The sequence below is a fragment of the Benincasa hispida genome, chromosome 8 (genome assembly GCF_009727055.1).
Source record: "Benincasa hispida cultivar B227 chromosome 8, ASM972705v1, whole genome shotgun sequence".
In the NCBI taxonomy this organism is placed as follows: Eukaryota; Viridiplantae; Streptophyta; class Magnoliopsida; order Cucurbitales; family Cucurbitaceae; genus Benincasa; species Benincasa hispida.
The window spans coordinates 32,772,955-32,794,218 of record NC_052356.1 but is presented as its reverse complement, the minus strand read 5'-3'; the positions used below and the strand labels follow the sequence as shown (position 1 = coordinate 32,794,218).

Here is a 21,264-nt window from a genome sequence, read left to right as displayed (position 1 = left end):
ATAAAGGTTTTTGAGGGATTCAACTCTTCAACAAAAATTCTAGTGAGGTAACTTCTTTTATGTTTTACTGTTTACAAAGTATTTTTTTTTTCAAATTAGTTCTTTAACAACTTACTACCTCTCCATCCACAAACTCCAACATAATTCCATCCTCTTCACGCCTATATCTGTTCATTTCTAGCCTCACACACTCTTTCTCCAAGCCCTTTTCCATAGTTTCTCCTTAACCATCACCAACCCAAACCCATCCCATCATAATCACCCAATGATTACATGGGTTATTAGGGTTTATAAGGGATATAAGGGTATTATATTGTAATTTTACTTTGTACTCTTGATGTATTGTGCCTATATATTATTAGGCTTCATTACTGCGAAAGAATAACACTCCAATTCATTTATATTCTGCCTAACTTGATATGGTATCAGAGCATTAAGCTTGGGTTTTATTTAGCCACTGTGCCTCCTCTACCTCCATCGATTTGATCGGCCATCCATGGATGCAAATCCATCTCTGATCTGGTGTACAACCATCTCAAACCTTAAATCTGCACCTTCATCACTTTTTTGCTCCCCGTCTCTATAGATCCACTGTTCCTACTCCCAGTCTGCCTCCACTGGAAACCCTACCTTTCCAAGTTTCTTCGATTTAATTTTTCTTAGATAAGATAAACAGACTCTTCACTAGACATTTTTCATTGTTCGTTGCATTTCTCCGTGGCCAGATCCATTCCTATCGTCGTTCAATCATTGTTGTCGCTCCATTCGTAGATCTGCTTTCCAAACCGTTCAATTCGTTCGACGTCGGTGACTGTCGTCTATCTTCATCATCATTTTTAGTCCATTCCACCAACATATTTCTCAACGACCACATAAATCTAGTTCTTCGCCGGAGAGATTTATCATGGAGCTACATATCTATCTGTTCGCGTGTTCCGTTGTCGCACTCCTTCTCTCTCAATCGTCCGTTGGTGTCATTGTCGCCCTTATGTGTCACACCCCCTCCCAAACTACTCTGTAAGCCTAGGAAAGGACATGACTGCACTAGTTATCAACCCTTTTGCTGACACTTACTACCTAATACACAACGGATGCCTCTATGGATGCCTCTATGGCTAAAAACATTAAGTTTACACACAAAATATTTAGAGAGACACATTACTAGTTTCATAAGTCCCGATACCCAAAACCTTATGTTCGTACATGAACAACGGTAACATGTGTACAATATTTACAGTAACCATCGAACAGACGAGTTACAATAACTTTATCCTTGAGTGGCAGAGCAGATGTAGAGCTACCTCCTGAGGATTTGACCGCTACCTGGGGGAAAGAAAAACATTTGAAAACGAGGTGAGCTTGCTAGCCTAGTGAGTGACTTAAGAAAGAAAATTGATTCTCATGCAAAAGTCTCAATAAAGAGATTAAAATGAAATATAAATTTCTACAGTAACCTTGTACTGAAATATAAAAATTTTCCAACCATAAAACATATCAAGCTATTTTCATCATAAAACATTAAATCGTTCCTTAGTTGAGAGTAACCCTGTTGTGGTTTAATCCCAACATCTACTGCTTAGTCAAGAGAGAACTCTTTTGCTCAATCTCTGACTTTAATTACCTATGTGCACGTGGCCATAACTAAGTACCATCATACCTTAGGTACTTTTGCTCAGATACCTTCTCAAATGTCCCTCAGTATCGAGCTGCTTAGATACCCTCTCAAATGTCCCTCAGTATCGAGCTTCAAGTAATACTAGTCATACTATGACTTTCTCTTTAAAGCATGTAAAGCATAATGCATAGAAAACATATCTTTAAAGATGTTAACGCATGCTTTGTGTAATTAAACACACATAAATAGTTTTTCAATAAACTTTCATACATGGCATGCGTATAAAACATAACTCATGGTTTCCTTGGAAATTACTTTGTAAAACTAGCTAGCATGAGAATAATCTTTCTTTAAAACATGGTTTCTTTAAAACATTGTAAATATTTAGTCACTCACAACTTTTAGAACTATTCCTCAAGGGTCGATATGCTTCTATTACTGGTGTCGATCTTGTGGACACAAAAGCATATACTAGCTACTAGCATAGGTCTCCTTTTTTAGACTAACCCTTAAGTAAGCTTTGCGTTTAGCCTTCCCTTTTGAAGACTTTCACTCTACGCACCTTGTTGTATACCTTAACATTTAGGAATTTCTTTGAGATTTGGCTCATGCAAAGCTTCTAACCGCTCTTTACAAATGCAACACCACTTATGCAACCACACCTTTCTCTCTAAGTGTTCTTACAGCTGCATATGGTCGTCCTCAAGGCTGCTTATGCATCGAAGACTCCACTGAAAGCTCTCCTAAGCCTACATAGCAGGTCCAAAGCATGGAAAAGCTCAACCCTTGGTCTGTCCAAAGTTTCTCCTCGAGCTGCCAGCTTGCTCAACTCAAGCAGTTGCCTGCTTGTTCATGAAATTCTAGATTCATCTTATAACTCATGAAAATTTAGCTACCTGATGTTCTTACTTGACCTACTGTTTGATATCAACATGCAGATGCACGCAAATAAATTCCAATTTCTCTTTTTTCACCTCCTCACATTCAAGTCAATTCCTAATTCTCTTTCAATTTCAATTCTGCATCAGGAAACCAAATTTAATATCTTCCCATTCCTTTTCTTTTTCTCTTTCGATTTCAATTATCTTCAATGTCCCAATTCTCTTTCAATTTCAATTTTGCATCAACAATCCATCCCAATTCTCTTTCAATTTCCAATCGGTCTTCCTTTTTCTTTTTCTTTTTCTTTTTTTTTTTCTCGCCTTTCTCAATTTCACTCACAACACAACCTAATATCCCAATTTTGCAATAGATTTCTCAACACATTTTTTCCTTTCCAATTACAATCAGTTGGTAGGTATCTTCATTTGATTCTTTCTTTCTTCTTCTTTAAAGTGAAACTCAAATAGCCAATAAAACTTAATTTTGATGCAAATTTTTTTCTTTTCGAAATATCAATAGAATAGGAACCATAATTACAAAATAGATTCAATAGATACAACAATTGAAGAAAACACATACCCAATCTAGAGTCTAGGCTCTGATACCAAATTATATGAATTTAAAAATTAGGAACCCAATTGTTAAACCCTTAACAACAAATCCTAAAATCCCCAAATCAATTGATGTCAATCTAAAGAAAATGATTAGATTTGGATTAGCTTTTGACCAAAGACCATGAGACAAGAAGAACTACTTCCCTACTTTCGGTTTAAACATTCCACAAGCAAGTTAATCAATCCTACCTAAATGCTCGAGCATGCAACCATAAATAAAAAATTGCAAAAAGATGGTGATGAATCTCCATCATTAACACAAAAGAAAATTTTCATTCCCAAAATTCAAAATCCAAAGAAAACCTTTTCTACAACCTAATAGTCATGCTTTCTATACCTCCTAGTGAAACCATGATGCCACATCATTAATCATAACAAAATAACAAAAATATTCCAACTTAGTATGCCATAAAAGTGATAAAATGGAGAATACTAAAATTACATCAAAATTATTAAATAAAATACAAATAATAATTTGATATCTTGGACGGTTCATATCATAGTATAACTATTGCTACTTTGTCCAAAGAAAATTTTGTAGTTCTACTTTAGTAGGGAAGATTTCCTATCTCATTCATTGATTGAGTGTTATGTTACATTATTTATAAAGTTTATTTATGATATTTTTTATATCACCTCCACCTGATTTTAACTTTCCTCTATTCTCAAGCAAGACAATCCAAATTAACCCCCTTGTCATCCACAAACCCCATCATAACGACTCAATCATCTTCATACCTAGATCCGTTCGTTTCTGACCTCCACTCTTCCTCATATCCCATTTCCATAGTTTCCTTTTGACCATTATATCCCATCTTCTTCACATTGAAGATCCATTCATTTCCAGTCTCACCCACTTTTCCTTCTAACCATTTTCCCCTCACCCCATGGCAAAACCTAAACCTATCCCACAATGATCACCCAATGGTTTTACGAGCTAAAAATGTTAACTACAAAAGGAATGTTTGGGATGTTAGTATAACTGTAGGTACTTTATTTAGAGAAAAATTAGTCCTACCGTAGTTCGCAAGACTTTCTATCTCCTTCATTAAATGAGTATCAATTAGCATTATTTAAATATTTTATATGTGGTATTTTTTATATAACCCCAACATCGTTTTAACTTTCTTCCATGCTGAACCAAGACTTTCTCACAACCAACTCTGTCCCTGTCCACAAACCTCATCATAATTCCATCGTCAACATATCTAGATCATTTTGTTTCTAGGCTCATCGCACTCTTGCTCCTAGCCTTTTTTCAAAGTTTTCCCTTGACCATCACAAATTCAAACCTGTCCCACAACAATCACCAATGGTTACGTGGGCTAATGATGGAAGCTATAAAGAAAAAGTTTGGCAAGCCAATATAACTATTGTTAATTTTTCTAGAGAAAATTTCTAATCCTACTGTAATAAGAAAGATTTCCTATCTCTTTCATGGAATGAGTGTCATATAACATTATTCATAAATTTTATTTGCGGTATTTTTTATTTAGGCCTCACCCTATTTTAATTTTCTTTGTTCCCAACAAAGATCTCCCCACAAATAACTAATTCTATCCACAAATCTTATCATAGCTCGGTCTTCTTCATGCCAAGATCCAATCCTTTTGAGTCTCACCCACTTTTCCTTCTAGCCCTTTTCCACAGTTTTCTCTTTGACCATCACAAACCCAAACTCGTCCCACAATATCACCCAATGGTTACACAAACTAAGGTTAGGACCTACAAATAGAAAGTTTGGCAAGCCAATATAAATATTGTTATATTGTTCAGAGAAAATTTTAGTTCTATCTCTTTCATTGAATTAGCTAGTACAATGTAGTATTATTTATAAATTTTACTTATGGTATTTTTTATATGACCCCCACTTGATTTTAACTTTCCACTATTCCCAACCAAGCCCTACCGACAACCAACTCCCTTCCATCAACATAACTCATCATAACTCCATTGTCTTAACACCCAAATCTCTTTGTTTCCAGCCTTACCAACTTCTCCTCCTAGCCTATTTTCCAAACTTTTCCCTCGACCATCACAAACCGAAACCCATCCCACAAAGTCTAGTTCTACCTCTTTCATTGAATTAGCTAGTACCATGTAGCATTATTTATAAATTTTACTTATGGTATTTTTGATGTGACCCTCACTTGATTTTAACTTTCCTCCATTCCCAACTAAGCCATACCGACAACCAACTCCCTTCCATCAACATAACTCATCATAACTCCATCATCTTAACACCCAAATCTCTTTGTTTCCAGCCTTACCAACTTCTTCTCCTAGCCTGTTTTCCAAACTTTTCCCTCGACTATCACAAACTGAAACCCATCCCACAAAAGTCACAAATTGTTACACAGTCTAAGGATGAAACTTACAAACAGAAATTTTGGCAAACCGATATAACTCTTGTTACTTTGTCTATAGAGATCTTATAGTCATACCGTCATAGGAAAACTTTCTTACATCTTTCATTAAATTAGTATCATGTAGAATTATTTATTAATTTTATTTATGGTATTTTTTATATAACCCCACCTAATTTTAACTTGTTCCCAACTAAGATCTCCCCACAAACAACTCTCTTTCCATTCAAAAACCACTTCGCAACCCCATTATCCTCATGCCTAGATTCGTTCCTTTCCAGTCTCACTCTTCCTCTTAGCCCTTTTCCAAAGTTTTCCCTTCACCATCACAAACCCAAACCTATCCCACAACAAATCACCCCAATTATTACACAGGCTAAGGTTTTAACCTATGAACAGAAAGTTTGGCAAGCCAGTATAACTATTTAGTAGTTTGTCAAGTGAAAATTTTAGTCCTATTGTAGTAAAGAAGAATTCATACGTCTTCTATTGAATGAGTGTCATGAAGAATTTTTATAAATTTTAATTATGGTATTTTTTTTTATATGACCCCCACTTAATTTTAAATTTCCTTGGTTCCCAATTTAAAGGCATTCCAAAACTTCATTCTTTAGGTTTAGAATTTAGTTAGTTTTGTGCTTAATTTGAGATCATCGATGCTTTTTATGTTTAACGATAGGAAATCGAGCAATTGGACCAGAACAAGCTATTTTGAATCTAAAATGACCAAAATATACCCAAGGAAGGTCAAACATTGATCTAAGGCAAGATAAAAGGTCAAAAGGGGGGTGAATATACGTGGAAGGAAGTGTGCATGGTGCGTAGCAGGTTCATGCTTGGTGCAAAAACCCGATAAGGTCATAAATAGGGTAGTGTTGCACCGCTCCAGAAACTCCAACATGCAATCATCCATCTTTTTGCATAGTGTCGTGGTGCTGCCTTAGAACATCGCATCACCATTACGATTTCCATAAATATCAAGTTTTGTCGTCAAATCTGGGGAGGTTTCTTTTAGGGTTTTTATTAGAGTTCATCTAAAGCCTCCACAAGAGTTGATTTTTGGGCAGAGGCAACATCTTGAAGCTCAGAGAAGTTGATAATCGAGGAGATCATTGAACGGTGAACCCGAGCTTGAGGACCATAATCAAGAGCCCAACTTGCTTTATTTCTCTTCTCTAATCCTTAATTTCCTTGTATTTGGAATGTTGTGAACTGTATTCATATTGTAGCCATGAGTGACTAATTTATATTCTTAGGATTTTTAATTTAGTTCTATAGATTCCATAAAACTTTGTTAATTGTATTTGGATGCGATCAATGCACAATTTATTTTAGCATGTTTAATCTTAATGCGTTTTAGCAACTAGCCATTGTTTGAGTATTCTTTACTTAGTGTCTTGGTTGCGTGAGATGGCGTTAGGTTAGATCGAGCATGTTAAACTATTATTCGAATATGCACGATGGTGGTAGCAGATTAATAAAGATCAATTATGGAGAAACTTAATGTTGTAGCTAATCAATTAATTGCATGAAATTGAATTATTGGTTAGATATTAGAAAGGGTTGAGCTCGATAAAGGATACCTGGGACGAGTGAGCAAAGTAATCCGAAAAATCGAGCCAAATGACCAAAATTAACTAAATCGAAGGTGAGCGAGCGATTTATTATCACAACTAGTCAGCAATTGATTTTGTTTAATAACAAATCGACCGGTCAGTCAAGCGGTTTAGAAATAACCCAAATCTCGATCGAGCCTGACTGGCATTAATACCGTTATAAAAAAAATATATTTTATATATGCCCACTGATTTTTTTAAAGAAAAACGTTAGTAGAAGTAATGTTGGGAAATTAGTCTTGTCAATCATGTGTAGTTACATCTCATTAAAGCTCAAAACCATGGGCAATAGTGGTTTTTGGACCACTTTGAATTTCTATAATAATTATAATTAATTGCATTCTCTCTCTTCTTCCTCTCCCAACTCAGGGATGGCAAAATTTTACGCGGGTCCTCGACCCGATCGGGACGGGGAATTTAAATCAAGTCCTTAGTCGGGGATGGGGAAGGGATCCCTACCCCATACCCGACCCTGATCTTGATCCCCGCCATACTAATTTTAGATAATAAAAATAATAAAATAAAAAGTAGAAATTTTTTCTGCAAGGACCTGAATCCCCAATCGAGGATTCCCCGACCCCCCAAAACGGGGAATGGGGCGGGGATAAGGATTAAAAATCCCCACAAGGATAGGGATAGGGAATCCATCCCTACCCCGCCCTGCCCCAACCCCTTTACCATCCCTACCAACTTTCATGAAACTCACTCATTTATTCCATTCTCTCTCTTATTTTCCCTCTTTTCCTTCCTCACTTGTAATCATTTGTTTGTTTTTTTTTTTTTAATATTTCCAACAAAATCGTTGATTCTTTGTTTTAATACTTGCGTCAATTTCATCATACTATCATTCTGCTACACTTACAAGTTTTTCCACACACGATGTGTCATTCATGCATCACCACCACATCTCCCACATTGCAACCTTAAACGCAACAGGTAACATCCAAATGGTATTAGAGCTAGAATACTTCATTAACATAAACATTAATTACTTGCAAGTTTTTGTCTTAATATTTTTCTAATCATCCTTTGTGATAATAATCAAGTTTTTCTATTATTTCTTATTGAAAAACACTTTGGTAAAACATATACCTAATCTAGAGCCTAGACTATAATATCGAATTATACGAATACCCTAGAAATTTGAAAATTAGAAATCCCATTGTTGAACCCCTAACAACAAATCCTAAACTCCCCCAAATCAATTGACATCAACCCAAAGGAAAGGATTAGATTTGGATTACCTTTTGATCGAAGACCATGAGGCTAGAAGAACTACTTCCCTCCTCGAAGTTTGAACACTCCACAAGTAAGTTGATCAATCTTATTTGAATACTTGAGTATGCAACCGTGGATCAAGAATTGCAAAAGGCTGTTGATGAATCTTCGCCATTAACACAAAGCACAATTTTCATTCCCAAAATTCAAAATCGCCAAAAAAAAAAAAACCTATTCTACAACCTAATGGCCAAGCTTTATATAGCCTCCAAGTGACACCCTAATGCCACATCATTAATCATAATAAAATAACAAAAATACCCCAACTTAACATGTCATAAAAATGATAAATTTGAAAAATACTTAAATTACATCAAAATTATTAAATAAAATATAAATAATAATTTGATGCATTGGACAGTTCATATCATAATATAATATTGCAACTTAGAGTCCATTTGGGAGATCGAAATGTAATAAGAATTACTGAGAATCAAATTACGATGTGGTTTACTGGAATGTAATCATGATTACTGGGAATCAGATTACAATGTTTTGAATGTAAGGTTGGATTTGTCGTGTTATTGATTACTGTGTTTGGATTGCAATATTGGAATTTGGCTGGGTTTGACTATTTTTTTCTCTAGTTATTATTTATATATTTTTTAAATCTTTTTTCTCGAAAAAATTGTTTTCATTAAGAAATTTTAGTGATGAAATTTGGAACCAGATTAATGACTACATTTTTCTTTTCAAAATGATGGAAAATAATTTTTTATAGAAAAGTCTGAATTTTTGTTTAACTAAAAAATTATTTCCATGAAGAAATTTTGATTTGTTTCTTGACTTAAAGGTCAGCGCATCTTTTTAAGATGAAAGTTTTCTTCTCTATCTTATTTTTTAAAACATAGATAGAACTTTTTGGCAAAACATAATTTGGGTTGCACACAAAACAATTTATATGAATAAGATATTGCATACATAAAAAATAACGTGTATTATATTAACCAACTAGAGAGATAAGTTGTGTACATACAAATCCAAGGTACATGAGTAATGTAAACAATGTTAAATAACAACCACCAATAAAAGAAAAATATTAGTAAGTATAATGGCCAAGCAAGTAAAAAGAGTTACATACAAAATAAGGTATTGTATTAAATTAACAGAAAAGCAAGAAGCACTTCAAATAATGGAAAACGACATTGAAAGGAGAGTAGTATTCTTTCTATGAACGATCAAACCTACATATCATAAAATAAAAGAATGAGATGATAAAAAAGATATTGCATACCTTAACAAGGTTGACCGTGCATTGTCACACTTTAACTTGACAAACTAACAAAAGAAGTGAAGTTGTAGAAGTGAGTCCACAATAGGCCCATCACATGAAAAAAAAGAATAAAGAATTTAGTACACAAAAAAAAAAGGAACATAATATATAAGTTTTTTTTATTACTACCCCTTGGAGTGGACCCCTTGCATAGTTTCAATTTGGAAGAGGAAGAGGTGGAGTGAAGGATTGTGAGAGGGATGAATATATATAAAACTTGTATTAATAGAATAACTAAAACCCAATCACCCTTCAAACACCCTTCAATTAATGGAAATGACATATCCATTAATCTATCCCAACAACCAACTCAACCATAATAATAATAATAATGCTAAATTAATATATTTATGGATGAAAAGACAACTAATTGACTATAAATAGTTGGATGTTTAGTTTGGTTAGAATCAAACTAATGATCCAACCATTCAAAGTCAAGACAGGAAATAAGTTTGAATTAGTCAAAACAATGATAAAATGAAAACTCATAATAGAGGTATCGGGTTTGGAATTTTTGGTTTGCTCATAATAATAATACATATAAAAGGATGAATAGGGTCAGCATCTTTATCCTTCTCATCCATAATCACAACACAAGTATAAGTATACACCATTAGTTGTAATAAAATAAATCCAAAAAACAGAAGTGAGTTATAATTTCACCAAAACATAATACATGAAATACAAAATAGAAAAAAAAATCTAAAACTAAAGAGGCCTTAGGTACAAAATTAGATGAACCGATAAATATATCATCAAATATTTAGTTGGCAAACATACACATTTAATAAAGAAAGAGAATAGTAATGGAAAGACAAATTTAAGTTTCTAAAAAGTAATTAGGCAAAGAAAAAATAAAACATATGTAATTAAAAATAATTCTTTTTTCCATGATAAAAAATCAAATTGTAACTAATGAAAAACAACCCTATATAGGCAAAATATCAATTAATTATACATTTGGAAAAAAAAAAAGTTCTCATTAGTGGCCTAAAAATGATGATTAGTAAGAACAAATCTAAAAAATGCAAACAAGAACCAAGAGGAACAAATCCAAAAGTATCAAAAAGTCACAAAAGCAGATCAGTTCAGAACCATGCAACCCAAACCAAAATAGGAACAGATCCACAACATTCGAAGGAAGGGGAAATAAGAACAAACCCGAAGAATGCAAACAAGAACCAACAAATTCGAAAATACCAAAAAATCACAAAAATGGATCAGATCTGAAATATGCAAACTAAAACCAAAATAGGAACAGATCCACCACATTTGAGGTAAGTGAAAATAAGAACAAATCAAAAGAATGCAAATTAGATTCGAGAAGAACATACTCGAAATATTAAAAAAAATCATGAAAGCAGATCAAATACGAAACATGCAACCCAAAATCAAATTAGGAACAAATCCAACACATTCGAAAAAAGGCAAAATAAGAACAAAACATATCCGAAAAAATCAAAATCCAAGTAAGAACAAATCTGAAACAACAAGCGAATATAGAACAAATCCAACACATTTTTTTAAAAAAAGAAGAACGAAATACAAACATATTTGAAGCATGTGAAACAAACAAATGTCAAATCTAATTAAAATCATCATCATCGGCCTCAAGTATAAGCAACTGACCTTTCTGTGGAGAGGAGCCCTCCCCTACTAAACTCCCAAGGTTAGAAGACTCCATTCTATCAAGTCGTTGACGACGGCAAGAGAAGTAATTTTTGGTTGTTAGAGCTGTAAGGGAGGGCTTCGACGTTCCCTTTGCATTAGAGGTTCCACATATTAGGGTTTCAGAGTAAAAAAAGGACATGAAATAAGGGAGGAAGACGAAGATCAGATGAGCATTGAAGGGGAAAATCATAGAACAATTGGTTTTAGAGGGGACAAGACGGAAGAAGGAGAAAGCATGTGAGAGAAGAAAACAAACAATAAAGACAAAGATGAGTCTGTGATACGGTAGGGAAAGGAAAATGAAATTATGGAATGCCAAACTGGGGAAGTGAAACGCATGCCCTCGAAACTGGGGGAGTAAACCATGGGATTTATAATGGTGAGGATGCAAAACTGGGGATAGTGGGATGCAAACCAAACCGACGTTTAAATCCAAGCCAACCAACACATGGGCTTTCAAGTGCAACCCATTCCAAACCCATCCCACAAACAAGCCCTTAGTACGGAGGATTTTCTCTCTTTTCTTTGATTGTGTGCAATGTAACATTATTTATAAATTTTATTTATGGTGTTTTTTATATCGCTTTCACCTGATTTAAACTTTCCCCCATTCCCAAGCCCCTCACCATTCAAAAACCCCATCATAATAGCCCAATCTTCTTCACATCCTGATCCGTTCGTTTCTAGCCTCACACACTCTTCCTCGTATCACTCTTTGACAGTTTCTGTTTGACCATTATATCTCATCATCTTCATGTTGAGATCCATTCGTTTAAGACCTTACCCACTCCCCAAACCCGTCCCACAATGATCACCCAATAGTTTCATGGGCTAAAGATGAGAACTACAAATAAAAAGTTTGGCAAGTTAGTATAACTATTGGTACTTTGTCTAAAGAAAAATTATGGTTCTACCGTAGTTTGCAAGATTTTCTCTCTTTCATTGAATGAATGTCAACTAGCATTATTTAAATATTTTATCTATGGTATTTTTTATATAACCCCCACATCATTTTTACTTTCCTCCATGCTGAACTAAGACTTTCTCACAAGCAACTCTGTCCCCATCCACAAACGTCATCATAATCCCATCATCTACACGCCTAGATCAATTGTTTCCAGGCTCACCCCACTCGTGCTTCTAGCCCTTTTTTTTTTTCCATTGACCATCACAAATCCAAACCCGTCCCACTACAATCACTAAAATGGTTACATGGGCTAAGGATGGAACCTACAAACAAGAAGTTTGGCAAGCCAGTATAACTATTATTGCTTTGTATAGAGAAAATTTCTAGTCCTACTGTAATAAGAAAGATTTCCTACCTCTTTCACGTAATGAGTGTCATATAACACTATGTAGAAACTTTATTTATGGTTTTTTTTTTATTTAGCCCCCACCTTATTTTAAATTTCCTTCATTCCCAACAAAGACCTACCCACAAACAACTCTCGTTCCATCCACAAACTTTATCATAATTTGGTCATCTTTATGCCAAAATTTGTTCCTTTTGAGTTTCACCACTCTTTCTTCTAACCCTTTTCCAATGTTTCTCCTTGACCATCACAAGTCCACTTTCATCACACAATATCACCCAATGGTGACACGGGTTAAGATTATGACCTATAAACAAAAAGTTTGGCAAGTCAATATAACTATTGCTACATTATTGAGGGAAAATTTTAGTTTTGCCTCTTTCATTTAAATAACTAGTACTATGCAATATTATTTATAAATTTTATTTATGGTATTTTTTTATATGACCCTCGCTTAATTTTAACTTTCTTCAATTCCCAACCATGACCTCTTGACAGTCAACTCCCTCTCCATCAACATAACCCATCATAACTCCATCTACTCCATCGTCTTCACACCTAGATCTCTTTGTTTCTAGCCTCACCAACTTCTCCTCCTAGCCTTTTTCTAAGCTTTTCCCTCGACCATCATAAACCTAAACCCATCCCACTAAAATCAGACATGGTTACACTGGATAAGGATGAAACCTACAAACAAAAAGTCTAGTAAGCCAATATAACTATTATATCTTGTCCTATCGTAATAGGGAAGATTTCCTACCTCTTCCTATTAATGAGTGCCATGTAGCATTATTTATAAATTTTATTTATGGTGTTTTTGATATGAAAACTACTTGATATTAAATTTCATTTGTTCTCAATCAAGATCTCTCCATAACTAACTCGCTCTTTGACCACAAACCCATTATAACCCCAATGTCTTAATGCCCAGATCTGTTGCTTCGAGCCCTATGCACTCCTTGTATCTCTTTTCCACAGTTTTCCCTTGAACTTCACAAACCATAACGAATCCCATAGAAATCACTTAGTGGTTACATGAGCTAAAGAGAAGATTTACAAATAAAAAGCTTAGCAAGCCAATATAACTATTGTTATTTTGTCTAGAGATAAATTTCTACCATTGAATGAGTGTCATGTAACATTATAATTTTATTTATTGTATTTTTATATGGCCCATATGATTTTAAATTTGTTTTTAACTCATTATTTTTCACATTTTACAACCAACATTTTATCTATCTCCTTCAATTTATTTATAAATTTAATTTATGTTATAACCATCCTTTTTTCTCTCTCCTTCAATTAATTTTGGACTCTTCACATTATTATTATTATTATTTTACTTTTCACTCTTCATTCATTCTTTGTTTTTCTTTTTATTTTAACTTTTTTATGTCTTTTTTAATTTGCTTTTATGTAGAAATATATTGGTCCATTATGTTTTATGTTATTTTTCTTAAAAAGTTATTGTTTAATTTTGCTTCTCTCTTTATTATTTTTAGTGGCATTATTGCTCAATTGTATGTTACTTAATTTTGCTATCAAATCAACGAATAACTTTTAAATTGAACAATATAAATTACACTTTTTGCTTCATATGTTTATTATATAGTTAATTATTACAATACATATGTAGGCGATATTGACTTAAATTTCGTTCAATTAAACATAGAATTGAAATACAACATGAAGTAAAGTTAAGATTGGAATGGTATTTGCGAGTGAAGATGACGAAACATTCAAATTATATTATGATTATGCAAAAAAAAAAAAAATGCCGACTTTAGTGTTTGAAAAGATTAGTATCATTGGTTGATAGTTGGTACTATAAGGAAGAGATCATTTATTTGTTCGAAGGAAGGTCATCGAAAATAGAATGATCCTCTATATGTAAAAAAGGTCAATCAATTAGAGATAAAAACAACAGTTGGCGAAAATAGAATTGAAAATCGAAAAGAGAGAATGGGTTTTTCCTCAATTTTCTTCTAACCATAATCATGATTTTGCAAAAGAAAATGTGAAACCCAGATTTCCATTTTCCCTACCTAAGCAGGTAATTAAGGGAATTAACTAAGGGTGTGTTTAGTGTGTGATAAAAGCAGAGAGTTGAGTTGAGTTGAGTTGGTAATTATTATCTGGAGAGTTAAATTGTCTATGTTTGTTTGCAGAGTTGAGTTGAGTTGATAACTATTGTCTGTGTTTGTTGTGCAAAATTGAGTTGAGTTGAATTGGGTGATCTAATGCAGTTTTTTGTGAATGAGATTAGTTATATTTTTTTCGGTTTGTTTTTTATTTCATTCTTTTATTTTTTAGTTTTATTCTTTGCTATTGTTGATTAATTTTCAAATATACACGTATTTTCTTAAATCATTTATCACATAAACTAGATAATCTCAATGTTTTCCTCAATTTGTAGAACATAATAGATTATTTTTCATATATTCTTTTCAAAAACTGTAATAATTCTAACTTTCTTCAATCGGTAAAACATACCAACAAAATATATTTCATATTGCTGCTCAATTAATTGATATATTGTATATTGTATGTATATATATTGAATGTATGTATATATATTGAAGGTAATTATACCAACTACTAATTGGTATATTGTATGTATATATATTAAATCTTGCTAACTTAACATTATTATTACACATATCATACAATTTATTTTTATATAATATGGATAGTATATTTGGAATTGAACTTGTATATAGGATAATTACCTTTTATTTGATTATGATGGTGAGAATGTGATGTAGTACAATAACATTTTTAATAAGATCACAAAAATTATATGAACTGACCGACCATGTGGCCACTTCCCAAAAAAAAAAAAATATGTTCTTTTCAATACTTATAATATCCATGTCATAATACAAACACAAAAATTATATGTCATGATGTATGCAAAAGTTATCATTCTTTTCGACATGACAGTCCATTGTCCATTTGTTGTTATCCAAAAGAACTATAAACAAAATACAGGGGTACTGGTTTAAATATTAGTGGTTAGTCTACATGTTTCTTCCTAGTAGACGAAGGCAGTACCTCTTCCCTATGTGTTCTGGTACTGCAAGGAAGCGATCTATCTTCTGAATGTCTATGACAAAGAGGTCAATAAGGGTGACCTGATCATCCTCATCCAGGCCATCAATGTTGTATATGACATTTACTATTTCCTTATGACACCCGAACTCTAGCTCATACTTTTCCTTCTGCCACGATGCAAGTCTACCTATGTGTGTGTTTTGTATTTAAACAGTCGTTCTCATGATGTCGATCATTTCAGCTTGGAATGATGGCCTCTTTCTCTTGCTGCCTCGAGATGACTCGACAGGTACACTCGCTTTACTTGTAGATTACTCTGCTAGCTCTTCATCTATTCCATCTTGATTTAATGGTGATTTTGTCTGGCGAACCTCAGGTGTGTGATAGTCCTGTGATCCAAGTCGAATATCATCTTCAAACTCTCTGAATGCATTTGTAGCCATCATGTATGGGTTCTCACTTGATTGCCCTACTGCTCTGTCTTTCCCAAATACAGTGGAGAGGTCATCGTAATGTGGGAATGACTTGTTCCACATCCCCTTCGCATTGGGATGACTCTACATTGATACACATACACATTATTAATATTTATATTATAACACGTACCCGTACATTTTTTTTTCTAGAATCTTACCCGAACCCAAAGATAAAAAAATATCCCTCTCGACCTGGACACATTTGAACTCCTCGTTCCAGTTGAACCCTGATTGACTTAACATCTCTGATACTGCGTTGTATTGTTTCTTCAGACTCCTCACCTTGCACTCAATGGTGTTCTGATTCAGTGCGCACTCGAGCACTTTCTCATGCAGAATTCGCTCCAAGTGTTGTAGGTATCCTGGTTGAAACGTCCCATTGTCAGACCTCCAACCGGTCTCCACCAAATACAATAGGGCTTCCATCAACTTAGCGTCCTCCACCTTCGACCATACGTGTTTAGACCTCTTACCATTACCTGCCATGATGCTGCATGCATACGTTTGTTGAATGAAAAGATGCTATAAATTAAATACATGCACAAATGAAGGATAAATTGATGAAATTATATGTTCTAATTTAACTTGGCACAAAACATTTTCACAACATACATGGAATGTTCCATAATTAAATTCCATTCAGTAGTAAAAGAAAAGTAAGCAATGAACATTGAATAATCAGGCTCTTTGCCATTGAGTAAACATTTCGACCACCAAGTTATACCTAAACTTGGTTCATTCCTCTGATGATTCAACAAATTCAATATGATCCCCATCAAGACCAACTGATGCAGAATTCTCTTCATTGGGCACGTCAAGCATTGCACCGATTCCCATCTCCATTGTGATCAAGTTGTGAATAAGGCAACATGCAGTTATTGTTCGACATTGGACTTGTATTGGGTAGAATGATTTTCCCCTAATAATAGCCCACCACCCCTTTAGCAACCCAAATGCTCGCTCGATAACGTTCCTTGCTGAAGAATGTTTCATGTTAAAAAATTCTCTTGCAGTTGTCGGTGCGTTTCTTGTTCCACGCCAATCAGAGGGATGGTATCGTTCCCCTCTGTACGGTGCCAAGAATCCTTTAGCGTTGGGGTATCCAACATCATATAGGCAATAGTATCCTGTACATGTTTTGAAATGTCATGCACATGTGTTGTGGCATGTACACATGTTTAAATAATGTATATGGTTGTTATAATACCCTTTAGAACCCTTAATCCATACGGTCGTGAAACCATATCCCTAAGAATCCTTGAATCGGCTGTAGAATTGTAAAACCCAAAGTCTAATTACTTCAAGTAAGAGTAAGTAATGTGATGTCTTCTAATGAGCTAAATGAAGCCATGCCTTAGGAAGGGTAGAACAAGGAAGCAAGAAGAAATAGGCTCTTGGGTAGCTAAGTGTAAAAGTAGGACAACACTCGGCAAGACTAAGGAAGGTCAAGCTTGATGATGGAATGCATAATAAGTATATGAATGAGACCACGCCATCTAATAAGGTGTAATGCTAAAGTAATATTGTGAGTGAACTTAGAAAAAGGAGTTTTGCTAAATCCTGGCCTTCATCACCAATAGTGGGCCAGGTGGCACAAAGAGGGTTTATGCTAGAAATTGGGCTGTATCTCGCTAGAAATTGGGCTGAATCTCGCTAGAAATTGGACTGAGTATCGCTGGTAAGGGAGTATCGCTAGGAAAAGCTTGATCTCGCTTATGAGGATCTCGCTCATGAGGAGAATCTCGCTAGTAAAGCTGTCTTTGATGATGAAATTTGCATTAGTAAATGAACTATTTGAGGTATTTTGCTAAGAATTCTAAGTAGTTTAACCGAGAATTATGTCCTTTTAGGCCAAGAAGAGCTAGAAGAGGCGTATAACCCGTTAAGAGGCCAATGAGCTGTGAGTGACCATGTGATGATTTACTGGTTTAATGATTTAGAAACTAAGATTTCTTGAAGATATTTCCCATGCTAAGTGTTTAAATGAATTGCCAAGCAATATATTTGTGAAATTGTTTCTCATGCTAAGTAAAGCATGTCTTCTATGGAATTGACATGATTTAGATATGTTATCTTGTCCAAATACTTTCAGTATGTTTAAGTAACTCCATTTTTATGATGAACCAGTATGATGGATGAACTAGTATGATGATTTGAGCACTAAGCTTTAGTGTTCAGCTAAATGGTTATGACTAGTTATATGACGGATACTGAAGGACATTGAGAAGGTATCCTTTCAACTAAATGTTTATGACTAGTTATATGATAGATACTGAAGGACAATGAGAAGGTATCCTTTCAACTAAATGTTTATGACTAGTTATATGATGGATACTGAAGGACAATGAGAAGGTATCCTAAGGATACTGAAGGACAATGAGAAGGTGTCCTAAGGATACTGAAGAACAATGAGAAGGCATCCTAGTCAAGTACCTAAGGTATGACGGTACTCAATTATAACCACGTGCACGTAGGTAATACGACATCGAGGGATTGAGCAAAAAGGTTCTCCCCTACTAAGGTTGGCATTGAGAGTTAGATCTGATAGTTCACTCTCAACTAAGGATAAAGGTAGTCATATCTTCTTCTAGGTTAGAAGGATAGTTTGGAATCGCTAATGCTTATGAATGTTATCAATGCATGATGTTACTAATGTATGAGTTTTCAAAGTATGTTTCCCATATCTAATGCATGCTAATAGTTTTACGAGCTAGTTCAACATGATTTAAGTCAACTTATTTTGCAAAGTATGAAACATGCATTAGGGTTAAAGCTAAGGTCGTATGAAGCTTGATGTACTATGCTTTAAATACCTAAGATTGTCAAAGTACATGCGTTAGTATTCCTAAATATATAAAAGGGATACTGAAGGTAGGGAAGGTATCCTAAAGAATTCTCTATGCTATATTTGAGAACTATTTTTTAAATGCTTTTCGAGAACTTGATAGCTTTAGTGAGCCGGATACCAAAGGTAAGGAAGGAATCATAATAAATGTACCTAAGGTGTTGACGGTACATAGAAAACTCCATGAGCACGTAGACAGGTCTGAATGAGAGACCGAGGTATGGGTCTCTTAGCCGATAACAGACGTTGGGAGCTAGAGCAATGTATGCTCGTTCTCAACTGAGGAATAATGATGTTAATGGTGGTTTTTAAGGTTTTATGTACACGTTTGCTTGGTATAATTTAGTTTCAGTATTATGTTCTCAAGCTTTCGGTTTTAAGCATGAGATTTATACTTTTATTAAGTCACTCACTGGGCTTCTAGCTCACGTTTTCGAATGTTTTTCTTTTTCAGGTAGCAGTTAGTTCCTAAAGGACTATTCTGCTGCTGCTCTGCCACTCAAAGAAACAAGTTGAAGGAAGCGTAATTGAGGACCTGTATTAGTTAGTACACATGTGTCTGTCTAGTGACTAGTATTCTTGATGGGGCTCACTAGGTTGTATTATCTATGTATAAACATTGCTGCAAAACTCTGTAATGTAAATATGTTAAGTTCTGAGTTATTATGTATGTATTCAGGGTTTGAGCAAGGTTTAACAGGTAAGATAGGCAGTAAGTGTCAGCAAAAGGGTTGGTAACTGCTGCAGTCACCATTCCATTCAGGTTAGGAGGGTAATCTGGTACGGGATGTGTCAAGACCCTTCCCACCCTGGCAAAACGAAGACGAACTCCCCATTTTGATCACATACCGCAGGAACGTTTGTGGCAATCTCTCCCTTTCTCATCCTATATCGAGGTCGATCGACGACACTAACATTCACTTTAATGTATGTGTCGTCTAGCGCACCTAGACAATTCTGTTTCTCTCAATTGATCAGAATGAATTAAAAAAATCTATCGTCGCATGCATATTTATGACGTATTCATATAAAAAACTGAGTACTTTTTGTACCTGAAACCACTTCCATCTTCCATTGGTGCATGTATTTGTGATCAGTTTTTGTTTTCTTAACAAAACAGTGTGAAGTTGTAAGACTACCCTAAGAACTGTGTTGAAATATCTCGAAACTGTCTCACCAGACCTTGAAAAGTTTTTTCCTACCACTCGATTTTTGACATCGTGTGCAAGAATGTGTAGGAATATCACAACCATCTTTTTGATATCCATCCATCTTGTTGGTTCCAAACAACCAGTCGACCGTAGCATATTACATAGAATCGTAAAGGTACGTCTATCCATTCGGGTGCTATCATGACATGCCAAGTCACTCTCGTAAATGAGGCAAAAGAAGGTCAACTGCCTAATGCAGTGCCTAGCATATGTCGATTGTCTCTCTATCCTTCGATAGTTGTTCAATAATGTGGTTAGTGTTATGAACAACTATATTTAAGAGTGTAAAATAATTCTCATGATCGAAAAGAGGTCTTCAACAGTATCCATCATTATAGGGAATGGGATACACAAGTTGTTCCTGAAAGGGTAAGGTATTTGGCGGATTATGTTTCATGATTAAAAAAGAATAGCAAACGATGTCAAGCGTCGGTACTGGGCATATTGGGTTATAATTTAGTTTTGTTTTTATTTCTCAATGTACCTATAATAATCTAACAATACATGTTTTCAAGGGCATAGTGGGGTTTTTTTTTTTTCCCTAAGGATAGGGTTAAGGGTATTTTAGTTAAGTCTTTTTAAGGGCTTAGTGGGTTGTTTTTTCTCTCTTTCTTATTCTTCTTCTTTTTTCCCCTAGATTGGTTTATGAACAATTTGTATCAACTTCCAAAAAAATTGTTGTCATACTCCTAGTTCCTAGGATAACAAATTTTCACCGAAAGTTGTGTTAAAACGATGTATATAGAAAAAATCTACATTTTCCATACTTTCAAAACTTGGTGAATTGATTGTATGAATATTGGTGTGCAATATTTTTTTAATTTTTATGTCACCGATTAGAAACTATATTTTTCAAAAATTAAATATTGGTTATAATATTAATACCATCATTTCATTACAATTACATAATTTCAAACAGAACGTTAATTTTCAATTTTGATTCTGAAACGATAGTAAGACGTACTAAAATTAATCCTAACACACAAAAATGTATAGAATAGGTTCTTATTGAAGCTGGAAAAAAAAAGAATTGAAATGAACATATTATTA

The 21,264-nt window shown here is 34.4% G+C and overlaps 2 protein-coding genes across 2 annotated transcripts; both read right to left on the bottom strand.

The window, feature by feature from the left end:
• Positions 1–15,993: 15,993 nt before the first annotated feature.
• LOC120084021 lies at positions 15,994–16,644 on the bottom strand. The gene is made up of 2 exons (XM_039039924.1): positions 16,351–16,644; positions 15,994–16,239 (listed from the first exon to the last, which is right to left on the bottom strand). The coding sequence occupies exons 1-2, from the start codon at positions 16,642–16,644 to the stop codon at positions 15,994–15,996; spliced, it is 540 nt and encodes a 179-aa protein (XP_038895852.1).
• Positions 16,645–16,893: 249 nt separating this feature from the next.
• Positions 16,894–17,402, bottom strand: LOC120084020 (protein ALP1-like). The gene is made up of 2 exons (XM_039039923.1): positions 17,366–17,402; positions 16,894–17,285 (listed from the first exon to the last, which is right to left on the bottom strand). The coding sequence occupies exons 1-2, from the start codon at positions 17,400–17,402 to the stop codon at positions 16,894–16,896; spliced, it is 429 nt and encodes a 142-aa protein (XP_038895851.1).
• Positions 17,403–21,264: the final 3,862 nt, after the last annotated feature.

Excerpts from the sequence above, each read along its gene's own strand:
- LOC120084021 (XM_039039924.1), bottom strand. The coding sequence starts at position 16,644 with ATGGCAGGTAATGGTAAGAGGTCTAAACACGTATGGTCGAAGGTGGAG. Across the intron at positions 16,240-16,350 it reads AGGAGTTCAAATGTGTCCAG|AGTCATCCCAATGCGAAGGG; the intron begins GTCGAGAGGGAT and ends GTATCAATGTAG.
- LOC120084020 (XM_039039923.1), bottom strand. The coding sequence starts at position 17,402 with ATGGTTTCACGACCGTATGGATTAAGGGTTCTAAAGG. Across the intron at positions 17,286-17,365 it reads TGGATTAAGGGTTCTAAAGG|GATACTATTGCCTATATGAT; the intron begins GTATTATAACAA and ends AAACATGTACAG.